This window comes from Amblyomma mixtum, chromosome 3, assembly GCF_055824585.1.
Source record: "Amblyomma mixtum isolate Tamu chromosome 3, ASM5582458v1, whole genome shotgun sequence".
Lineage (NCBI taxonomy): Eukaryota > Metazoa > Arthropoda > Arachnida > Ixodida > Ixodidae > Amblyomma > Amblyomma mixtum.
Genome location: NC_143014.1, coordinates 32,910,628 through 32,930,818, shown reverse-complemented (window position 1 = coordinate 32,930,818; position 20,191 = coordinate 32,910,628). Strand labels below are relative to the sequence as shown.

Sequence of the window (20,191 nt, the reverse complement as noted above, 5' to 3'; positions counted from 1 at the left end):
GTTAAACCGTAAGCATAACGTACATAGGCTAAATCATAAGCATAACCATAACTTAAACCGTAAGCATTTCCATAGGCTAAATCATAAAGCATAACCATAAGCTAAACCGTAAGCATATCCATAGGCTAAATCATAAACCAAAACCATAAGGTAAGCAGTTTGTCAATGGCACGATGTGTATGCCATTGACAAACTGCGGGCAGGGCGAATCTGAGCGTGCTTTGCCACAACGGCCGCGCGCGCGGTTACCTTTCCTTGCTGCGCTAAGCATGCATGCAGATGTCGCAGGTATTTGCCGCCGCCTGGCCCTGCCGCTTCGGCTAAAGGGACGCCGCCGGAACAAGCGCTAAGCAGCGAGGAAGCCCTCTAGAGCTACCGAAGGACTTTTTTTTTTTAATCAGTACTTATAAAGAGCTAAATGAGTGGCGGGACCCGAGGCGTTGGAAAATATATGCAGAGGCCTTGAATCGCGTCCAAAGTTCCTCGAACCTCTATCTGGAGAGTCTGATTAATTAGCCTCGTGATTTCGATATTGAAGTATCTTGCAACCACGTTTTCATAGTACTTCGGAATTCGACTGCGGTCTGTCCGACGAACCAACGGCGTCGGTTTCCTCATCTTTACTGTCGAAGAGAACTCCATAACAAGGAACTATGTGATGTCGTCGTCGTCGTCCGTTGCTGACTCAAGTCACGAAAACGACCACGCACAAAAAATGCAAAATGCACGCGAGAACTGAACACCTCCCCGGCGAGCCATATGAACATATGATCTTTCTGTATGATATATGAACGGCGAGTAGACAAGGCCTGTGCCTGCAAGCACTCGATTGAAAATTGCCGCGTGTGGCACTGCTGATGCGCTGCACGTGCACTACAGAACTGGTTCTGCACCGCGCTAGCACCAGCGGCACTTCAGGATCGGTACCTCGAACCAGCTCTGTATCGAATGCAGCAGATTTCTTGAACCACACCTGTACGACGCCTGCACTTTTTTGGAACGAATGGCGTCGTGCAGAGGCCCCATCTTGCAACGTTGAAACTGCAGTGTTCTAGAAAGGCCTTTAGTTGAAACCATGGCTGGAACGAATGTCGAAGTGCTGCTGCACCGCGAGAACCAGCTCATGTAGGACCACGACGTGTGTAGGACATAGGAGCTGTAGGAGCATGTGTTGGAGTCGGTGCCGCTAGGTGGGCTAACAACGCGGGAAAGCGAGGAAAGCATGGAAAGCGGGCCGCTCTTCTCTCCAGTAAATATGTACTATGCGATGAGGGCGCCCTCATGCCGAGCCAGCGGCGCGGCGGCGCTGGTTTGCTTGCCGCCACCGTAAACCATTGGCACGAGTTGTCCTTACCCCTTACGACAAGTTATTTCTGGTATTTCTAAGCAAAAATGTAGGGGTTTTGGACGCTATCACGCACCTGTATTTCTAAATTGTGTCCTTAAGGTTAATAATTCCAAGGCGGCCTTTTGATCGTCTCTTGATCTTATGGAGTTCGAGGACTATGAAAGTCTACCGACGACCAATGTGGTTACCCACATGCTTGCGGGTGCCGCGGCAGGAGTCATGGAGCACTGCGTAATGTACCCTTTGGATTCTGTCAAGGTGAGTTCATACCAGACACGTGGAGCTCGGAAAACGCGATGCCTGCTTGTGCACGTTGTGGGAAGCGCTTTACACGTTTCATTGCTAGTACTGTAAATGCGTTGCGGTTACTAGTTTGTCTTAATTTGTTTGTAGGACAGCGCATTTGCTTGCTTTGCTTGTGATCAGTTTTACGGTAACGTAAGCGACTTGTCTTGAAGGCTGCACTGAAAGTTGCCATGCTACGAGAGTCGCTGTACCAGTTTCGCGAGTGTTGAAAAACGCGACCTTGACTGCTGTCGGCCACAGGTGCAGACTACTTTGGCGATATGGGTTCATTTGCTTAACAAAAGTGGACTGTCTTGTTCCTGGACGCAGCCACAGAACTAGTCGCGCAGCTGTGAGCAATTTGGTGGCTAGACGACGTCGCAGTGTAGTCTGCTGTGAGCGCAGAGTTACGCAGATGAGCCTGTCTCAAGTCGCTTGAGCATTATCGTGCTCGCAGGTTGTAACGGCGTGCTCGAGTTATGCCCTGTGACATCTCTACAAATGGCCTTTTTTGCCCAGTGCGTGCACATAGTGTTTGAAAACTATGGGCTTAGTATGTGTTCAAAAGCGAATCAAATGTTGACCATTCATTTATATATACTCGTGTGTAACTCTCATTCTTTGCAGACTAGAATGCAAAGCTTGCGGCCTAGCCCCGGCGGTAGATACAGCTCAATTTCTGATGCATTCTACAAGATGGTACGACATGAAGGTGCACTCCGACCTGTCCGGGGGATGAGTGCAGTGGTTATCGGTGCTGGCCCAGCCCATGCCTTGTACTTCTCATGTTATGAAAAGCTCAAGCGAAGTATCAGCGGCACGGAACACGGAACAAACAGCCCCATTTCTCAAGGTGCTTGGGTCATTTCATTTCTGTGCTGCATGGCGGAATTCCTTGCAGTGCCTTCTTACTGATGACGCACTTTGCTGTTACACAGCTGCACTGGTGGGCTTTTGCTGTTTGTGGAATAACATTGGTCTGTTGAGTTGCTCTATGGCAGTGGAATTTTTGCAGTGTGAAAGCTATATTGTGTAGTTCATAAAGACCTAACCTAATCTCCACGTATTCCTGTGCTCAAGCGTGGTGGTTAGTGTCTGTAGGCTGAGTCTTTCACTGCAGCTTCTGCAGAAAGGCTATTCGATGTTTTTGTTTTACAAATGCACATATGGTGTATTTCAATCGGCGATATGGAGCAGAGCCCTGAATCTGTGAAGGAGCACGAATTCTGTCTCTGCCAGTTACTCGGGATTTTAATCCAAATTGTCCATTAAAACACTCTTCTCGTTTCACAGAGCATGAAAACATGTTCCGTATTGCCGATTGGAATATGCCGTAAAATATCACTGGGTGATGCACAACCACAAACATTTGACCAACATTGTTCCCACTTCGAGTTATTGATCAATTCGCTCTCGCCCTACCATAAGCTTGCCGTCCCGGTTAGCTCAATTGGTAGAGCGACTGCTCCGGTGAAGCGGTGGTCCCGGGTTCGATCCCCGGATCAGGACGAATTTTTCTTTAACTACGAAGTTTCTGAGAAAGCTGTATAGCTTTCCTTTGTAGCCGTAAGGCTGCGCTCGGGTGGATGTCAATGAGTAACTACTCCCTTATTGCACAACCTTCTTGCACATATATTTTGGTTTTATAAAGTTATTAAAAGGGCTGTGAAACACTGCTTGAAGGGATGCGGGCTATACTTCAGGTGAATTCTTTATGTCACACAGATGCTGACACAGAGAGAATTACTGGAATCAGCGCATAGGTGTGAGAGTTATTCAGTGAACAAATTTCAGAATACAAGCAAACAAAATGCTGCCCTCAACTCGATTTTCACGGTGCTTCCCATTTCCATTTCACTTTCCCAGTGATGACATTGGGTGGGACCAATCAAAACAGCCTATCTGAGTATGTCGTCGTGGAAGTTTGCACACCATGGTTGCCTGTTTGCTGTAACTCGTTCTTGCCAAAGCTGGCAGAGTCGTTTCCATTGTTACAACAACCATGTGGACGCCCAGCTGGCTTAGGGATGCTTCACCGTCATGTTGATGGCGTGGAAGGGAACATTGATCAATGGCCGTCCTTGACTTACCCAAATTCGAGCATGAGATATTGCAACGGAGTGACGACCTACGCGAGATACTTTCTAGCAAAACGCATACCGCTACCATCACTGCTTACCGCGTACCGTGCCCTGCCACTGCACGCTGTTGATAGGAATGTGGCGCCACCTGGCACCGCCACCCGGTGATCCTCCACAAGCTGACGATGTGCACTGGTAAATGTGAAAAGAATGGTTTTTTTCTTTGTGTCTTTCCTTGGGAGCGAAACGAACACTTGTAGAATGCAATGGCTCGATCAGATCGATTCTGCCAAGCTGTTCTCAGTTATCTAGAGAGTAGACTTAAGTGCTTTGCGCTTGGTCATAGATGTGTACAGAGAAGTGCAAAGTCCTTCGATGCAAAACAATAACCAGAGCGTCTGGTGGTGGTTTTTTTGTTTTGCTTCCTTTGCAGTGCGTTTACATAGGCAAACATGTTGGTTTTGTTGATCTAATACCCCTGTCACACGGGCACTTTCGATCCTCATTGAGTCAATGCTCATCGAACTCAATGCAGATCGACGGTTGTCACACGGCCACTTTCAAGCGCAATCGAGCTCGATCCTGCTTGACTCGATGCCGGCCCCTCAAGAGTGCTTGAGGTTCCAAGCACAATCGAAAGCACTCTCGCTCTCACGAAGCTATAAAAATAAACACTAGTTAACAAAACAAAACTACAACTGTTGTTGTTGTAATTGATTAAAATGCAAGACAGAACATTTTCAGGCACTATGCCTGCTTATATGCAAACATATTTATATATAATCTCGGTACCACGCTCCAAGCTTCGCCGTCAGTGTAAACAACAAAGATGGCGTCCTCCTGCTCGTCGACGCGTACACTGTGGAGCGAGCGCGAGACAGCCGCTCTCATCCACTGTTGGCTAGACCGCCTAGATAATTTGCGGCACCAGAAGAGAAACGCCGTAGTCTACGCAGAAATCGCGGAGGCATTGTGGACCCTCGGGTTCCATCGCACAACAGCAGAGGCACAGAGGTGCGTCGCACGTCTGGCTACGGATTTGGCTGCCGCTGCCCCCGACTGCACAGTGTTGCCAGACATCACCTTGTTATGGCTGTTGGAGAAACATTTGGCGCCACCTAACACACATGAGGGAAACTTCTCAAGGAGCATTGAAAATGCACGTGTAGCACCGGATGTTTCGAGCGTGCTCGAAAATCTCGATGCAGATCGAGTTCAATGAGCATCGAAAGTGTCCGTGTGACAGGGGTATAATACCCCTGTCACACTTTGCTTTCCCGTTTAGCACCGCGTAGCCTAAAGTGTCACTCGAGATGCCGAAGCGCACTCCCGGTAAGTGCACTTAACTTGCACGCCTGACAGGGGTATAAGTTATCTAGTCAAAATTTGAATTTCAGTGTTTTCACGCCTTTCACTCTCCTCTTGTCACTTTTTGAATAGTTTACAAATAGTCGACCTGAATACCGTATTTTCCAGTGTATAAGACGCACCCCTGTATAAGACGCACATGCCATATATGCAGGCTGTCATTGAAAAAGTTGGTATATAAGACGCACCCCAATTTAGCCAGTTAGGCTAGTGAGGCTTAATTAAACACGCTTGCATGACCATCACGAAATTCACCGTACCAGTGAGAAATTCTTAAGCAAACGCTAAATGATCGAAAAAGGCAACACTCACGCCATACCCGCCCACGATTTAGAAAAAAGGAAGAACGAAAGAGCTCTCCCATATGTCCATAACAACATTTTATTTCTGCTTAAAACCTTCGAAGTCTTCATCTTCGAATGTGCTATCAAAAAGTTCGCCCATTTCTGGAGGCAACGCGGCTGACACATTCTCTTCTCACTACAAACGCGGAGCAAAGAAAGTTGCAAAGGGTGGCTAAAAAAGAACACCGGCTTGTCTTGGCTTGTCCTGACAATGGCGAGAAGCGTGTTTGTCGGCATATTTTGGCATTTCACATTACTTTTGCTTGGGGCCTCCGTGCGTGTTTGATAAAGTTCACTTAAAAAAAGTGGCTCATGGCGGTCCACGAATTGAAGTATTAACCGTGTTACAACAGCGTCACTGGTAGTGATATTTTTTCGGTGAAAAAAACTTCAACAAGAGCCTGAGTTATTTCTGAACTCGCAAAAAAAGGAAAAATTAGCGTATAAGACGCACCCTTGTATGGGACGCATCAACAAGATTTTTGAAAAAAAGTCGCGTCTTATACACCGGAAAATACGGTAAGTGCCTTCCGCGACTGTTTCAAAAACTGCGTACTGTGGTACCGCATGGTGTGCTGTCGCGATTGGTTTGTGTGGGAAAGAGGTTTCAGTGCCGTGCCGCAGTCCTTTCATGTGGACATGTTCATAAAGCACATATATGGTTTCCAAGATTTTGGAATGCGGCAGGGTTCAACGAGGCTTAGAAGCCCCTACTGTGATGCCAGATCTCAGAAGCCATGGCTCATAGCTCGTGCGCCCCGCATCTACTTATATATGGGGCTAGTTTATTCGCTGTTGTTGTTGGTAAAAAATAAAATTAGCTGTGGTTCAACTACTGCTGAATCTGGTTAGAGAGCGAAAGCTACGGCGTATCGGGCAACTATAAGGGGCTTGGCGTCTGTAACGCTGAGTGCGTTCGGACACTGGATAGGTAGCACACCCACCCTGCCACCCTGGCATGTGGCAGTTAATGGTTGATCAAGAGAGTTTGCTCACCCAATAAACGCTGCGGCCTAGGGCTTCAGTGCCGCGTGTCTGCCACAACGTTGTCAGCGCTAACGCATGCAGCCCACATCTCTCTCTCATCACCCCACGTACCTATAAGGGCGATTCAGGCGTCCACTGACCCAGGGAGCCAGTTATGCGCACTTCCTTTCCTTAAAATCATCGGAGTATGAAATGTTGTCAATGCCAACGCCAGTGAACATAATGAAAATGAACGCCAACGGCCTATGGCTTCAGTGCCGCATTTCTGCCACAACGTTGTCAATGCTAACGCATGCAGCACACATCTGTAAATTGGTAAATTGGTTTTTGAAGAAAAAAAATGGTGCAGTATCTGTCTCACATATCTCGGGGGCACCTGAACCGTGCCGTAAGGGAAGGGAGGAAGGTGGGAGTGAAAGAAGAAAGAGAGAAAGAGGTGTCGTAGTGGAGGTCTCCGGAATAATTTCGACCACCTGTGAATCTTTAACGTGCACTGACATTGCACAGCACACGGGCGCCTTTGCGTTCTGCCTCCATCGAAACGCTGCTGCCGCGGTCGGGTTTGAACCCGTACAGTCCGGCTCAGTAGACGAGCGCCTTAACCACTGAGCCACCGCGGTGGGTTGCACATCTGTCACTACCGCCACGTAGCTTAAAGCACGACAGGTGTCCACTGTTCCAAGAGGGCAGTTATGTGCCTTTCCTTTGCTTTCCAAGCTCCCGCTCCATTGGTTTCATAGTTTAAAACGCGACTAAGGTGTCCACTGTCCCCGGGGGGGCCGGTTATGTGCCTTTCCTTTGCTTTCGAAGCTCAAGGTCATTTGAAGGTGAAAACTAGGCACACAGCGATCGAAGTTCGAGGTCCCGTAGTTAAGCTTTTGCTTCAAAAAAAAAAATTCTTTGCTTACAGAATGGTGGTCATGGCATTAATATACTGACTCCATGTTGCGTCCCTTGTAGTAGATATCAATGTTCCTTTGTTTGACAGCTGTAGTTATAACTGCATGAGTTATGGTGCTGTGCCATAGCGCCGCTGCTAGCACTTCGCTGTTTTTGCTTAAATGCCACTAGTAATGAATATGCGTATGAATAATGCACTCACATTCGATTCACTTATTTCACCCTGATTTATATTCAGTTTGCTGGCAAACCTACACTATTGGTATGCAATTTGATTTCGAAGCAGCACAATTTTCACACCCCTAATGATGATGATGATAATGAGTAGCTTGAATGCAGAGTTCACAGTTTTTGTTGTGCGTGCGTGCACGTGTGTGTGTGTGAGAGAGAGTGAGTGAGAGAGAGAGAGAGAGAGAGATAGAGAGAAACGAAAAAACTTGTCTTTTTGAATTTGGGGCACATTCAAGATATGTAGACCATCTGTACACAAAATGAATATTTGCCGCCGCGGTGGCTCAGTGGCTATGGTGCTCGGCTGCTGACCCAAAAGACGCGGGTTCGATCCCGGCCGCGGCGGCTAGAATTTCTTTGGAGGAGAAATTCTAGAGGCCCGTGTGCTGTGCGATGTCAGTGCACGTTAAAGAACCCCAGGTGGTCGAAATTTCCGGAGCCCTTCACTACGGCGTCTCTCATAGCCTTAGTCGCTTTGGGACGTTAAACCCCATAAACCATAAACCATAAACCAAAATGAATATTTCAAAAAATTCCTTGAGAACAGCGATCTGTGGATAATTCTAAAAGCAAATTTAGATGGAGGACTAACCATAGAAAACTTAAAATTTATCCTTGTATTTTTCAGGTGTGTGCCGGTATGGTGACGTGCACATTGTTGCAAAGCGTAAAAATTTTCTCGGCACAAAATGTGCTTACAGGTTCATTGACCAGCCACATATACCCTAAACTTTGTGCGATACGTGTACTGTCTTTGCCAGAAATAACCAGGCTGCTGTGACTAAGGAAACAGTGAGCTGGGTACCACCTGCGTAAAATGAAACCATACCATCACTGTCTTTCAATGTATGATGATGAATCTCATGATAGTATGAGAAGCAGTAAGGGCATTCTAGTTTATTTTTACTCTATGCACTTCTCCCATGGCACAGTTCAGGTATCCACCCAGACAGAGACGTTCACTGGACCCATTAGTTTGCCAGGCAATCTCATCCTGACGATTCACGGCAATCTTTCACTTCCACAAGTCAATTTTTAAGTTGTGTGCAAAAGCGCATCGTCTAACTTGTGCATAAAATTTTGATCGATATCTTGCTGCTGTGGCATCTTGTTTGTATCATCATTCTTCATTTCACCGATTGCTCGGTTGGTATGCCTGGTGGAAAGTCAGAACCAGTGTGGTAGTATATGGGGTTTAAGTGATGGGCTCCAGATTAATTTGGCTTCATAGTGCATTTCATGTGCTTGTCCTGCCTAATAAGTATGGGTTCCGTACAGCACTGTAGTGTGCCATGGTGGAGCAGGGGACTTGACTTTCACAGAGTAGGTTGGAGTAGATGGTTATAAGTGGATCAGAAAAATGCAGTTCTTTGCCATCTTCCTGGTCTCCAACATAGCAGCTGTTCTGGCTTTGGTACAAGCCATCTATACTAAACCAGACTGTTGCTGCTTGAATTAGTTACTTGCTGTCATCAAACCTAAAAGTGGCTAATTTTATACCGAGGCAGTATTTGGTCAGGTGTGCATGACTTGATTCTGCGGCCTTTACACTCATGGTAAAGTGCCTACAACTCATAGAAGTCATTTCATGACCAGTGCTGGCGAAGGCACAGCATTTTTGAAACTGTGGCATCAATACACTTCTCTTAGCCTGAGTTTGGCTCTTATTTGATGGCTGTGTAGTCTTTATCAAAAGTGCCCAAGGTGTTTGCTTCTAAAGAATGTAATGGGGTTCTTGTAGGCTTTAGATGGGTGAGAACAAGAGTTCTTCTCACCTTCAGGAAATTTGGAATGCCGGAGATGCATAGCAAGCCACAGAGCTTGGCTCTGAAGGCTGTACATTTACTAACGCCTCTGTGTGCTGCGAGTGCATTTATGAACATGTACAGACCAGAAAGGTAACACAGAATGCAGGCATATTGTGGAATAGTCATGTGTGAGCAAAACAGAGTAGTTTATGCTTAGCCTTGTTGAACAAGATGAACAAGACATGACAAATCGTCTGAATCCATGACCCAGATTTCGTCCCTCCTGAAGACGTTCATTTCAAACGTTTAAGCAATGACTCAATCCTGCTTCATGTTGTAGTAGGTTGGCGGAATACATTTCAAGTTCATTTGCAGAAAAAGGGGGTCAGTGTCTTTCTTTGATATAAAATTAAGGTATGTTAGATTGCTGTTAAAGTCACTCATCATCATTATCAATAGAAATTCTTTTGCTCTAGATGGAGGGTGGTCATATCCTAGATCTGCCCTAGGTTTGATTTGTTCGAAGGCGACTTCTCTTTGGTGGAGGCAAATTGCAAAATTGGCTTATACTAACGTATCAGTGCACATTAAAAAATCATAGTTGTTGACATTAATTTGGAGCCCTTCTCTTTGGTGTGCCTCATAGGCCATAGTGTTGCTTGGACAGGTAAAAATTCATCAGTCAGCCAGCTTCAGTCCGGCCAGCAAGGTAACATTTGACTTAAAAATAGGAAACATGCACAGAACAAGTTAGGGCATATTCGACACGTAAATGCATTCATGCAGTCCCTGTACAGTGTGACGCTTCCTTGATACAGGATTACAGCAGATTGAGGATTTGGTTCCGGTATAATGCCCAACATATGCTTTGCACTACAGTGCTTATATGGTGATGATAGGCCCACACATCGTCAGTTGAAGTGAGTGGTTGTCACAAAGGAGCCCAATAGCCATGGTTAAATTCTTGTTACACTCCCATTGTATTTTTGTATGCTCAAGAGTGTTAAAAGCTGGCACCTTTTATTCCATTTTGTTTTGTTTCTTTGAAAAGCTTTCTTCTTTTAGTTACATACATAGGAAACATAAGCTGAGCTGTGTGCAAGTATTGCTGTTGTTAGAATTGCCTAAAATGTTTGTTTCTTTTCACTTCTATTTGGGAAAGTTGTTTATAATGAAAGGAAAATAGATTTTTTTTTGTCTGGTTTGTGTAATCTGATATTTTCTTGACAGAAACCAAAGTGTTCAGGACTCATGTTGTGAAAAAAATATTGACCTTGCAGGTTTCTTTCACTGACGTGCTGACCATTTACTGCATTGCAAACATTCTATAAAGGACCAGTACTGACTGGAGCTGTATAAGGCTTTTAATTCAGAAAAGTGTGCAGCTGGTTTTATGCTGCTCTTTCCTGCAGCTTGATTTTGCACCTTGTTGCATAAAAGATAAAAGTGCACATTTTTTCTAGTATGTATAACAAATGTCATATTTTTAAATCATTAAAACCTGGCGCTTACTCAGTTTCAGTGAGTTTTTTGTTGTATATAAGGCAGCAGCTTTGAAATGCACATGTTGTTTTCGCATAAAAAAAATGTTTGCTTCTAGAGGCTGGTGGTTGGTAACCATTTTTCTCGATGTATGCCGTGCTTGCTGTAACATTTAGGCATTTACACAGCTTGAATCTTTGAATACCTATATGTATATTGGGTAATTTTTTAGAAACATTCTAGCTATGCAGCTTTTTAGGCCAAATACTGGTACAGGTAATGCTAAAGCACTACCTGTATCAGTACAAAGCTTAAGCTAGTTGACAATGTTGCCATGAGACTTCTTTGGTACTGGGAACCTGGCAGTGTGGAAGTTACATGCCTTCACAAACAGTGGTACATTTTACAATTGTTGCATGAAGTTCGGTCATAGATGCATATGTCATTCCTTTTAATTTCAGGTCTTGCAGGGTGTCTGGCTACAGTGATGCATGACAGTATAATGAACCCGGCTGAAGGTGAGTTCGCAGCCAAGTGGGTTTGCAAATTTCATTTCTTCTCAACCAACAGTGCACTGAATTGAGGTTGTTTTCTGTGCAGTGGTAAAGCAGCGAATGCAGATGTACAACAGCCAGTTTAAGCGATGTACAGAGTGCTTCTTGCACGTGTGGCAGCATGAGGGAGCACGTGCCTTCTACCGGAGCTACACAACCCAGCTGTCCATGAACATTCCTTTCCAATGCGTCCACTTTGTCACCTATGAGTTCATGCAGGTGGTGACTAACAAAGAACGTACCTATAATCCGATGGCACATATGCTATCTGGTGGTGTAGCAGGTGCGTTTGCCGCAGCCGTCACCACTCCATTGGATGTGTGCAAGACATTGCTGAACACACAAGAGACTTCTCTACTCAAGACTACCCACCAACCTCAGATCAGTGGCCTCATCAATGCTGCAACGACCATCTACAGCTGTTGTGGCTTGAAGGGATACTTTCGGGTAGGCCACCTATCTCATTTTGCGACCTGGAAGAAAATGTATAAAGTGTTCAGTTGAGGTTTCCTCTTAAAGGGCAACTGAAACGGTTTTAGAATTCGATGTGTTTAAAAGGGCCGAATGTACAAAATGTGCAGGTAAAGCCTGCAAAATTGTCTTGCTCTAGCATTTGAAATGGTGGCGTAATCGCCGAATTAAGTCGTGTTCGGCGTTCAGCTTCTCTGAAGTGCACAGCGACGGGCAGAGACCCCGGTAATGACGTCACCTATGACGGCACTACGTTTCCAGTGAAGAAACGGTTATTCCATGGAAGAAAACCGACGCTATCGAAGGTGAAGCTCACGGTGCAATGTTTGGAGCCATCTGACGAAGCACAGCAGCACGCAGGCGTAAGCAGCGGACATCTCAAATTTCGGCAACAATGACGTCACTGTCAAGTTTCCTCGCACTCCTCCAACGTAGTGAGGAGAAGCCTAACCATCATCGCGGTTTTAATCGACGATTATGTCACCATTTTAAATGCTAGTGAAAAAATACTTTGCATGCTTTATCTAGAAGCTTGATAGATTCGAATTCTTGAATAACCTCGAATTCTCAAAAATCCGTTTCAGCTTCCCTTTAATGTCCACATGCTTTGCCGTCATGTTGAACAAACTTGCGTTAATCACATATATGCAGATAAGAGTAAACTCGTAACTATTCATTTTTCTCGTTGCCTTTTTTTTTGTTAAAGTACAAAAATTCAACCTTGTTCATGGTTAACTTAGAAATGTGAGATATACTGTTGATGCAAGAAAAAATGAGCCGATGCTCAGGCATTGATCGAATATCGAGTACGCCGCCGCGGTGGCTCAGTGGCTATGGTGCTCGGCTGCTGGCCCGAAAGACGCGGGTTCGATCCCGGCCGTGGCGGCTGAATTTCTTTGGAGGAGAAATTCGAGGCCCGTGTACTGTGCGATGTCAGTGCACGTTAAAGAACCCCAGGTGGTCGAAATTTCCGGATCCCTCCACTACGGCGTCTCTCATAGCCTTAGTCGCTTTGGGACGTTAAACCCCATAAACCAAACCGAATATCGAGTGTTAACACCTAGCATAGGTCACTGGTTCGAATCCCTGCCGCGATCTAGACTCTAACTTAACCATTAAGTTTATGCTGCACAAAAGGTGAAATCCTTGACAAATGGTTGAGCCAGTGTTCATAGGAAGATTCGTAAAGACATGGAATTTGGTGTACATAGGTCACTGGTTCGAATCCCTACCGTGAGGTAGGCTCTAACTTAACTAGTAAGTTTATGCTGCACAAAACGCTAGATCGTATGACACCATCCGGAACATTCTGCGGCCGACGATTGGTCCACAAATGTTACACGAATGGCGGGACTAAGTGGCCCGGCTTTGACGCTTGCCAGACAGGGATTTATATACCTGATTGATATACCTGATTGATATAGCGTAGTTTCGAGTTGGGGTGCTTGGGCATCATGCTGCCGCTTGTTATTTTATTGTTATGTAACCACTACGGTTACCATGGCAACTACTGGGATACAGTGTCGTTGCTATAGAGGCCGCCATCTTGGATTCTATCCGTGGAGTCAGCATAACTTGGAGGCTCGAAACACGACCAGTAGAGCTAACACTCTAAAAGTTGTACCTAGCCTTTTGATCTGTAGAAATTCAGTGGAACTCTGCTGGCAGTTTTTTTTTTTGCTTCACTTCTCTTATCCTGGTATTTGTTCCATCGTCATATTGAAAGACTCAGTAAAAAAAAAAATAAACGAAGTTGGCACATTGAGATTGGTAAATGGAATAAAATGAGATATGTTCAGTGCATTGTTTGTTAACTTGCATAATATTCATTAAACTACTAGCATGAAAGTGGATGTTTAATATACTGCCATCATGTTATTCAGCAACCAACCCTATACACACCAAAATGCTTGGTTGGAATACTGCTACAAATTGCACGGACAGTGAGACTAGTTCGTACCCATATCGGTTGTGTTTTACTTGAAACCATTGAGTGTTGTTTACATGAACTGAAGTATACTTTTCTCTGTGTCATTTCTCACTGCCATGTTAGCAACCAACGTGTTTACCCTTTTAACATAATGTGGCCTCTTTATGTACCAAAGTGCCCATGTTGACTTGTCCATCAGCCATTTAGTGATGCCCAGTTGTCACCATCTTGCCTCTTGTCTAGAGTAAAACGAAGCGCTCATAATATGCTGTCTGGTGTTCTGCGGGTTAAAACCTGAATTAGTGGGGAACAGGTACAAAGCTTTCTTATTTCTGCCATTATTGCTTTGGAAATGGACCTGTTAGATGTATGGAGAAGTAGTAGTGGCAACACACTCTGATAGCCTCATGGCACAGGGGCCATTGTAATGTGGAGTGTGCATGTGTAGCATCTGGTGCAGAGCATATGCCAAAGGCTGTGGTTAATGCGCACCACTTTGCCATGCAGTATGAGCTTTGCTTTTGTGAACATATGCTTTGCATGGTGTGCATGGTCTCTCCAGGAAAGTATGTGGACCTTTCTTCTTGTGTTATGAAAATTGAAGCAATGTTAGGTCTCTCACCTTCAAGTACTTCCTTCGACAGCTCATACTTTTAAACCAGTGTTCCTCCCACTCTCCGAAGCATGCTGCGAAATCCTCTTAAGTGGCATTCAACTGCTTATTCGCATTCTCTTTTACTTCTGTGGTATGGATCCTGTTGACTTTCTAATGAGGCTGCAGGCCTTAGAGTAACCAAAATTCATACTTATATGTGTAAGGGCTCTTGCAAGGTTGGAAGTCTCTGGTGATGTCAGACTTGTCAGCCAAACACATACAGTCGAACCTCATTATAACGAAACGGTTTAAAATGAAACAGTGGATATAATGAAGGAATGACGATTCCCCTTAGAAGCTCGGTCAACTCGGGTTGTAACAAAGCTACGGCCATAACGAAGTAATTGCCATCCCCCTTCAACTTTGTTACAACAAGGTTCAGCTGTAGTTGCTTTGCTATTTTGAGCATCAAGCTGGTGACGGCGATAGTGACAACTTGTGCATGCAGCACTGTTCACTTTAGCATGCAGCCAAATGCAGTGCAGCCTGAACTTAAGTTGGTTTTGGAGATAATAAATTTGGTTAAATGGTTTCTAGGCAGACCTCATGTGTGTTCCTGTTTGTAGTTGTGTAACAGATGTCAATATGGGTAGTGGTGATTAATGAAGAATGGGAGGTTGTTACCAGCAGAGTCATTTCAAGGGATGAAAGCAAGAATTAGACACCATCCAATTAGCAGTTCAGGGCTCTTTTGCAGACCTGTGTACAAAGAAAGCATTTCACTTTAGACCTTACCACAGGTTGAGAAATGGCTTGAAACCTTACTTCTTGCTGTAGATTTCTGCACATGGCCTTTAGTTGCCCAGTTTTTATAGTACTTTTAGCAGCATCAGGAGAACGGTTCATGCCTTGCTGCTTTGATAGTGTATTATGCTGTGGTACCATTTGTGATCTCAACTGCTCTCGACCTTTCCCCTGTGCCCTTTGGTTTCCTCAGATTGCCTTCTTCTAAAGGCCAGGCACATCTCAGCCCTTCTCTCAGTTAGTCTAGCCTATAAATAGAATGCCACTAAAGAGTTTGCAACTAGGCAAATGCACTGGTTTTCAGAGGTCGTGGGTTCGGATCCCACCAGCAGCATGTTACCTGCGCTATCTGCAATAACTGCACTATTAATTTCCCATTGATTAACACCACAAAATATAAAAAAAGGATACGAAATTTCTCCAATGCTTTCCTTGGTTTCGGTGACTGCTGGCTTTCTTCCTATGTACATCATAAGGAGCCCTACATTTCAGTGCGCTTGTGTACTCACACTTAGGAAGTGTTTATGAAGGGAGGTTGGTGGTGGTTGCATTTTGGAGCAGTTGGGGATGGAGGTTGAGTCAACCGTAGTGATGCTTCGTAAGCAAAGGTCAGTTAACAAACTACTCTGTTAAGAAGACTTTTCTTTGTGTTCACCCAAAATGCCATTTTATCTGACAAGTGCCATCAGCAGTCCTTTGGTCAAACTTAGCAGCACATATTTTTTCTCAAAGTCTGTGCATGGTGCAAACATGTAAGTATCAGACGTTGGCTTGCCCAGAGTGCTGGTTGGCTGCCATGCCTTGCATGGTGTGTTGTTGCTTAAGAACACGGCCATCAGCACAGCGACTATCATGTCATTACTTCTTTACACTAGTAGGCTTGCTTTACTTAAGGCCAGCATATCTGAATTTTAGACTTCACCTAATTAATGTCTTGTTTTCACCTCATCTGCAGGGGTTACAAGCTCGAGTGCTCTTCCAAATGCCTGGTACAGCAATCTCCTGGTCTGTCTACGAGTTCTTTAAGGCCAACCTGAACAGACGCAGTTCTAGGGAAAGTGAGTTCAGCACCGCAACCAGTATAGACACTGCAGTTGCTAGTGTATCCATGGGTCGTTCTGGCACAATCTAGGAACCTGTCGACTCGAGGGCATCGAGTTTCCTGCAGCAGGTTGTCTGCTAAAGCCAGAATGCATGACCACGGCTGTGCCTCGTTTGGAGGAGCTAGTCACCTGACAGCGTGTGTTCGGCGGAAGTGTCCGAGCCTGCCTCAGAGGTGAAATCTGTCCTGCTTGTGCCAAGGCAGGCCAAGCTGTCAGCAAGCTTTGAAGATGAAGAACAAGCTCAAAGCCTTCGTCTTTCAAAACAAGAGTTGAGGCGTCTCTGGTGCAGCAGTTGTGTGGCAGTGTGGTGTTTGGCTTTTGCCAAGGCATAGACGCTTGGCCATGTATGGACTCCAGAGACATTGGTGCTGCTAAATATACCATGCTACCATCCCCTCAGCACCTCACATTAGGTTGTTTGAAATATCAAAGCTGGCTAGTAAGGGTTATCCCAGTTATAAAAATGGGATTGGAGTAGCTCTACGTTAGTCGTGTTATGTACAGACGTTGTGATGGAAAGAAACTGTGAAGTAAACGGAGTAGTTGAGATTTTAAAATGAATAGTACGGTTAGTACTATCAGTGAACAGCAGCACCTTTTGCTGTGCCTTGAGTTTGGAGGTGAAAAACATAGGCAGTCTCGCATTTTGTAAATCAGCGCACATGTCAGCTTCTATGCCACTGCTTGTAGCAAAATGTTTGTGCTTGTCATTTACTTATATTACCGCTATATCATGACGTTCATTGCAGGGAAGAATGGACATGGCAAGTTAAAGCAAGCAGTGCCAAATGTGTGGAGCAAAAATGAGTGCCATTGACATTGTCTCCATCTAAGACCTAATGACGCGTTCATGCGCAGGCAAGATGTTTGTAGCAAGGCTCATAGTTTTAGTGAATGTTACTTTTCTCTCTGAGGGCTTCGGTTCAATGCAAAAGGACTTTGATATACAAAACTGCATTTTTTGTTTTTTTAGGCTTATCTGACTAGTCATATTGTTCAGAATCCTGAAGGATAACAGCTTTTCTTGAATGCTGTAGCTAGGGAAAAATTGGTGCCTTAATGAAGTTCGACAGCAGTTTATTTAAAAAAAAAATTGCAATGCAGACTTTTTCTTTGGAGCAAATGATTCCAGTAATGATCTTTTGTAATTAATCCACCACATTTCATCTCCTAAACCACTCATTCCTTGCTGGAGGAGTAGGACCCACTAATGTTGCTTCAAAGACTCGCTCTTATCACTCATCTAATGAGATGAAGAGTGAAATTTATAGCCTAAATGACACCAGAAAAAGAAAATTTTGTGCCTGTGGAAGTGTTATTGGCAACATGTGGCTACAGGATTTAGAGCTCGTTTAACAGTTTTTTTATAACTACAAAGTAAGCTTGAACCATTTAAAAAAATGCGTAATGTAAGGTGCATTTATTGGTAGTATGTGTGAAAAAGTCCTGGTTAAAGGAGCCCTGAACCCTCCCCCCCCCCCTCAATTTTTCTAAATGCGCAACAAGAGAGGGGAAACTAAACGCACATTGTTTAGCCTTTGCCTTTTCCCTCAACTCAGAGTCCGACTTTATATGCATATTGTTTAGCCTTTGCCTTTTCCCTCAACTTAGAGTCAAACTTTATTTTTTCTTGACTTACACTTCTGGGAGCATTGCTCCACTTGCCAAGCTCCCACTTGTGTGTTGAGCAGTGGGACTGTGGTTACAAGATTTAGAGCTTGTTTAGCAGTTCTTTTTTTTTATGACTACGAAGTAAGCTTGAACCATTTTAAAAGATGTGTAATGTAAAGTGCATTTTGTGGCAGCGTGTGAAAAGCCTTTGTTAAAGGAGCCCTGGTAAGGCTTCTCATGTTCACTGTAATCCTCTCCTCACCCCCCACCGCCTGTTTTCTTAATGCGCTACAAGAGAGGAGAAATTAAACGCACATTGTTTAGCCTTTGCCTTTTCCTTGAATCGGAATCAAACTTTGTTTTTTCTTGACTTACGCTTCCGGGAGCATTGCCTCATTTGCCAAGGTTGTCGCTGGTGCCATGGCCTGTGGCAATTCAGCTCCCACTTGTGTGTTGAGCTGTGGGGCTGTGGCTACAAGGTTCAGAGCTTGTTTAACAGTTTTTTTTTTATAACTACAGAGTAAGCTTGAACCATTAAAAAAAAAAAAAAGTGCAATGTAAAGTGCATTTTGTGGCGGTGTGTGAGAAAAGCCCTTGTTAAAGGAGCCCTGAACCCCTCCCCTATTCAGTCATGAGAAACGCCCAGGAGAATGTAAGGCTTCTCATGTTCACTGTCATCCTCACCCCACCCCCTACCCCCAATTTTCTTAATGCGCTACAAGAGAGGAGAAATTAAACGCACATTGTTTAGCCTTTGCCTTTTCCTTGAAGGCAGAATCAAACTTTGTGCTTTTTCTTGACTTACACTTCTGAGAGCATTGCCTCACTTGCCAAGGCTGTCGTTGGTGCCATGGCAGTGAGGTGGTGACTGCCTGGTTACTGGCTGCAGTATTGAGTCATAATTACGTGAGGTGAGGTGAGGTGGTGACTGCAGTGAGGTGGTGACTGCCTGGATACTGGCTGCAGTATTGAGTCATAATTACGTGTTATAAGAGCTGTAGTAAACTACACCTAATTTTGCACTTTGTTTATGAGTGCTGTATTGCACTGCGCAACTTAACTAAGGTGTTCACAGCTGTGTAATTTACCCATTGTACTTGGAGTGTTGAGTGAAATGCTAACAAGACAGTTCAGATGGGAGCAGCAAAAGAGATTTTTTAAATTCTTGTTTTGGCAGTAATGTTCTCCTGTGTGGGTTATTGCTGATGGCACTTGATAGCCTGCCAAGCTCAGTGGGAGCATTCAGGGCTTCTTGAACAGGACGGACATGAACCAAGGCACAGATCTCGTGTTTTACCTTGTTTGACCTGCACCAGGCAAAACATAAATCCAAAGCGTTGATGTTTATGTCGTCCTTCATTATTATTTGTAACAGTACTTCTTCTCATCTGGAACAAGCGTGTTGAAGTAAATTGGTGTGCTGAATTGCTGTGTACCAACTGAGTGAATGCGTAGGGTGGCGCTGAAGGATTTGAAGCCTTTGTCCATGGCTTCAGGAGTGCCTTTGCCCTTTTAGTTTAAACTGCAGCTGGAGTTTGAACTGCAGCTGGTATTGTCCATCACTAGGTTAGAAACACATTATATTTTTTTTATTGCTGGATATGTAAGTTCTTCCCTAACTTTTCATTACTTTTCTGCCCACAAATTTAAACTTGTATGTTTTTCATATTTGAAAATGTAGGATATATTTGACGCCTATTTTCCTGTTAGAATTCATCTTGTATTGAGAAATGCTCTTGAAGAGTTCATTATACTGCTGATATGTATGTAAAACTTCAGAAATATAAATTCCAAAGGCCAAATTTTCTGCTTATTTGAATTGGTCTATGGAACATTTGTATTTGTTTCAAGGCAGTTTCTAATGATGATAACTCTTGTACGCCAACATTAGCCGCAGCCCACATAAGCATGTAAAGACTGTCATTTTTCCAACGCCCTATTGTTGGTGGCATTGCAATTTTTGAATGAGTGGCATTGTTTCTGATTGTACTCGTGCTTTTATATCTGTATAAACTTGTTTTTGGAGGCTGATTGTAGGTCTAGACGATGTGTAGTTATCAAGTAGATACTGTATAAGAAAAGTTGGTCTCAAATGTCTGCCTAAGATTGTAGCTGGTAAAACTTTTCCTTGCACTGACCTCAGGAGTGTTGCCATGTTGGAGGACCAGGAGCAGAGTCTTTCATGTTTTTTTTTATTCTGCTTATTGCCTCCCGCACCATAGAAGCTTGGTGGAAGCTGTGCATGGAGTTCCAGCATGGCGCCTGTAAGATCTTGTACAGGCCGTCGGAACTGGTTTTGCTTGATCTAGAACATTATTTTTTTTTTTTTGCGTTATAGGACTTACATTC

At 44.4% G+C, this 20,191-nt stretch overlaps 1 protein-coding gene across 1 annotated transcript; it reads left to right on the top strand.

Annotated features, from left to right (window-relative positions):
* Window positions 1-1,278: 1,278 nt before the first annotated feature.
* LOC149349603 (mitoferrin-2-like) lies at window positions 1,279-19,979 on the top strand. Its single transcript, XM_089578627.1, has 5 exons — window positions 1,279-1,606; window positions 2,261-2,486; window positions 11,236-11,292; window positions 11,375-11,775; window positions 16,084-19,979. Exons 1-5 carry the CDS (start codon window positions 1,490-1,492, stop codon window positions 16,258-16,260), a joined length of 978 nt encoding a protein of 325 aa, XP_089434753.1. The 5' UTR covers window positions 1,279-1,489; the 3' UTR covers window positions 16,261-19,979.
* Window positions 19,980-20,191: the final 212 nt, after the last annotated feature.

Bases quoted from the DNA above. Each gene is read 5' to 3' on its own strand.
- LOC149349603 (XM_089578627.1), top strand. From the start codon at position 1,490: ATGGAGTTCGAGGACTATGAAAGTCTACCGACGACCAATGTGGTTACC. The intron at 1,607-2,260 runs GTGAGTTCATAC...CATTCTTTGCAG, and splicing joins ACCCTTTGGATTCTGTCAAG to ACTAGAATGCAAAGCTTGCG. The intron at 11,293-11,374 runs GTGAGTTCGCAG...TTTTCTGTGCAG, and splicing joins TATAATGAACCCGGCTGAAG to TGGTAAAGCAGCGAATGCAG.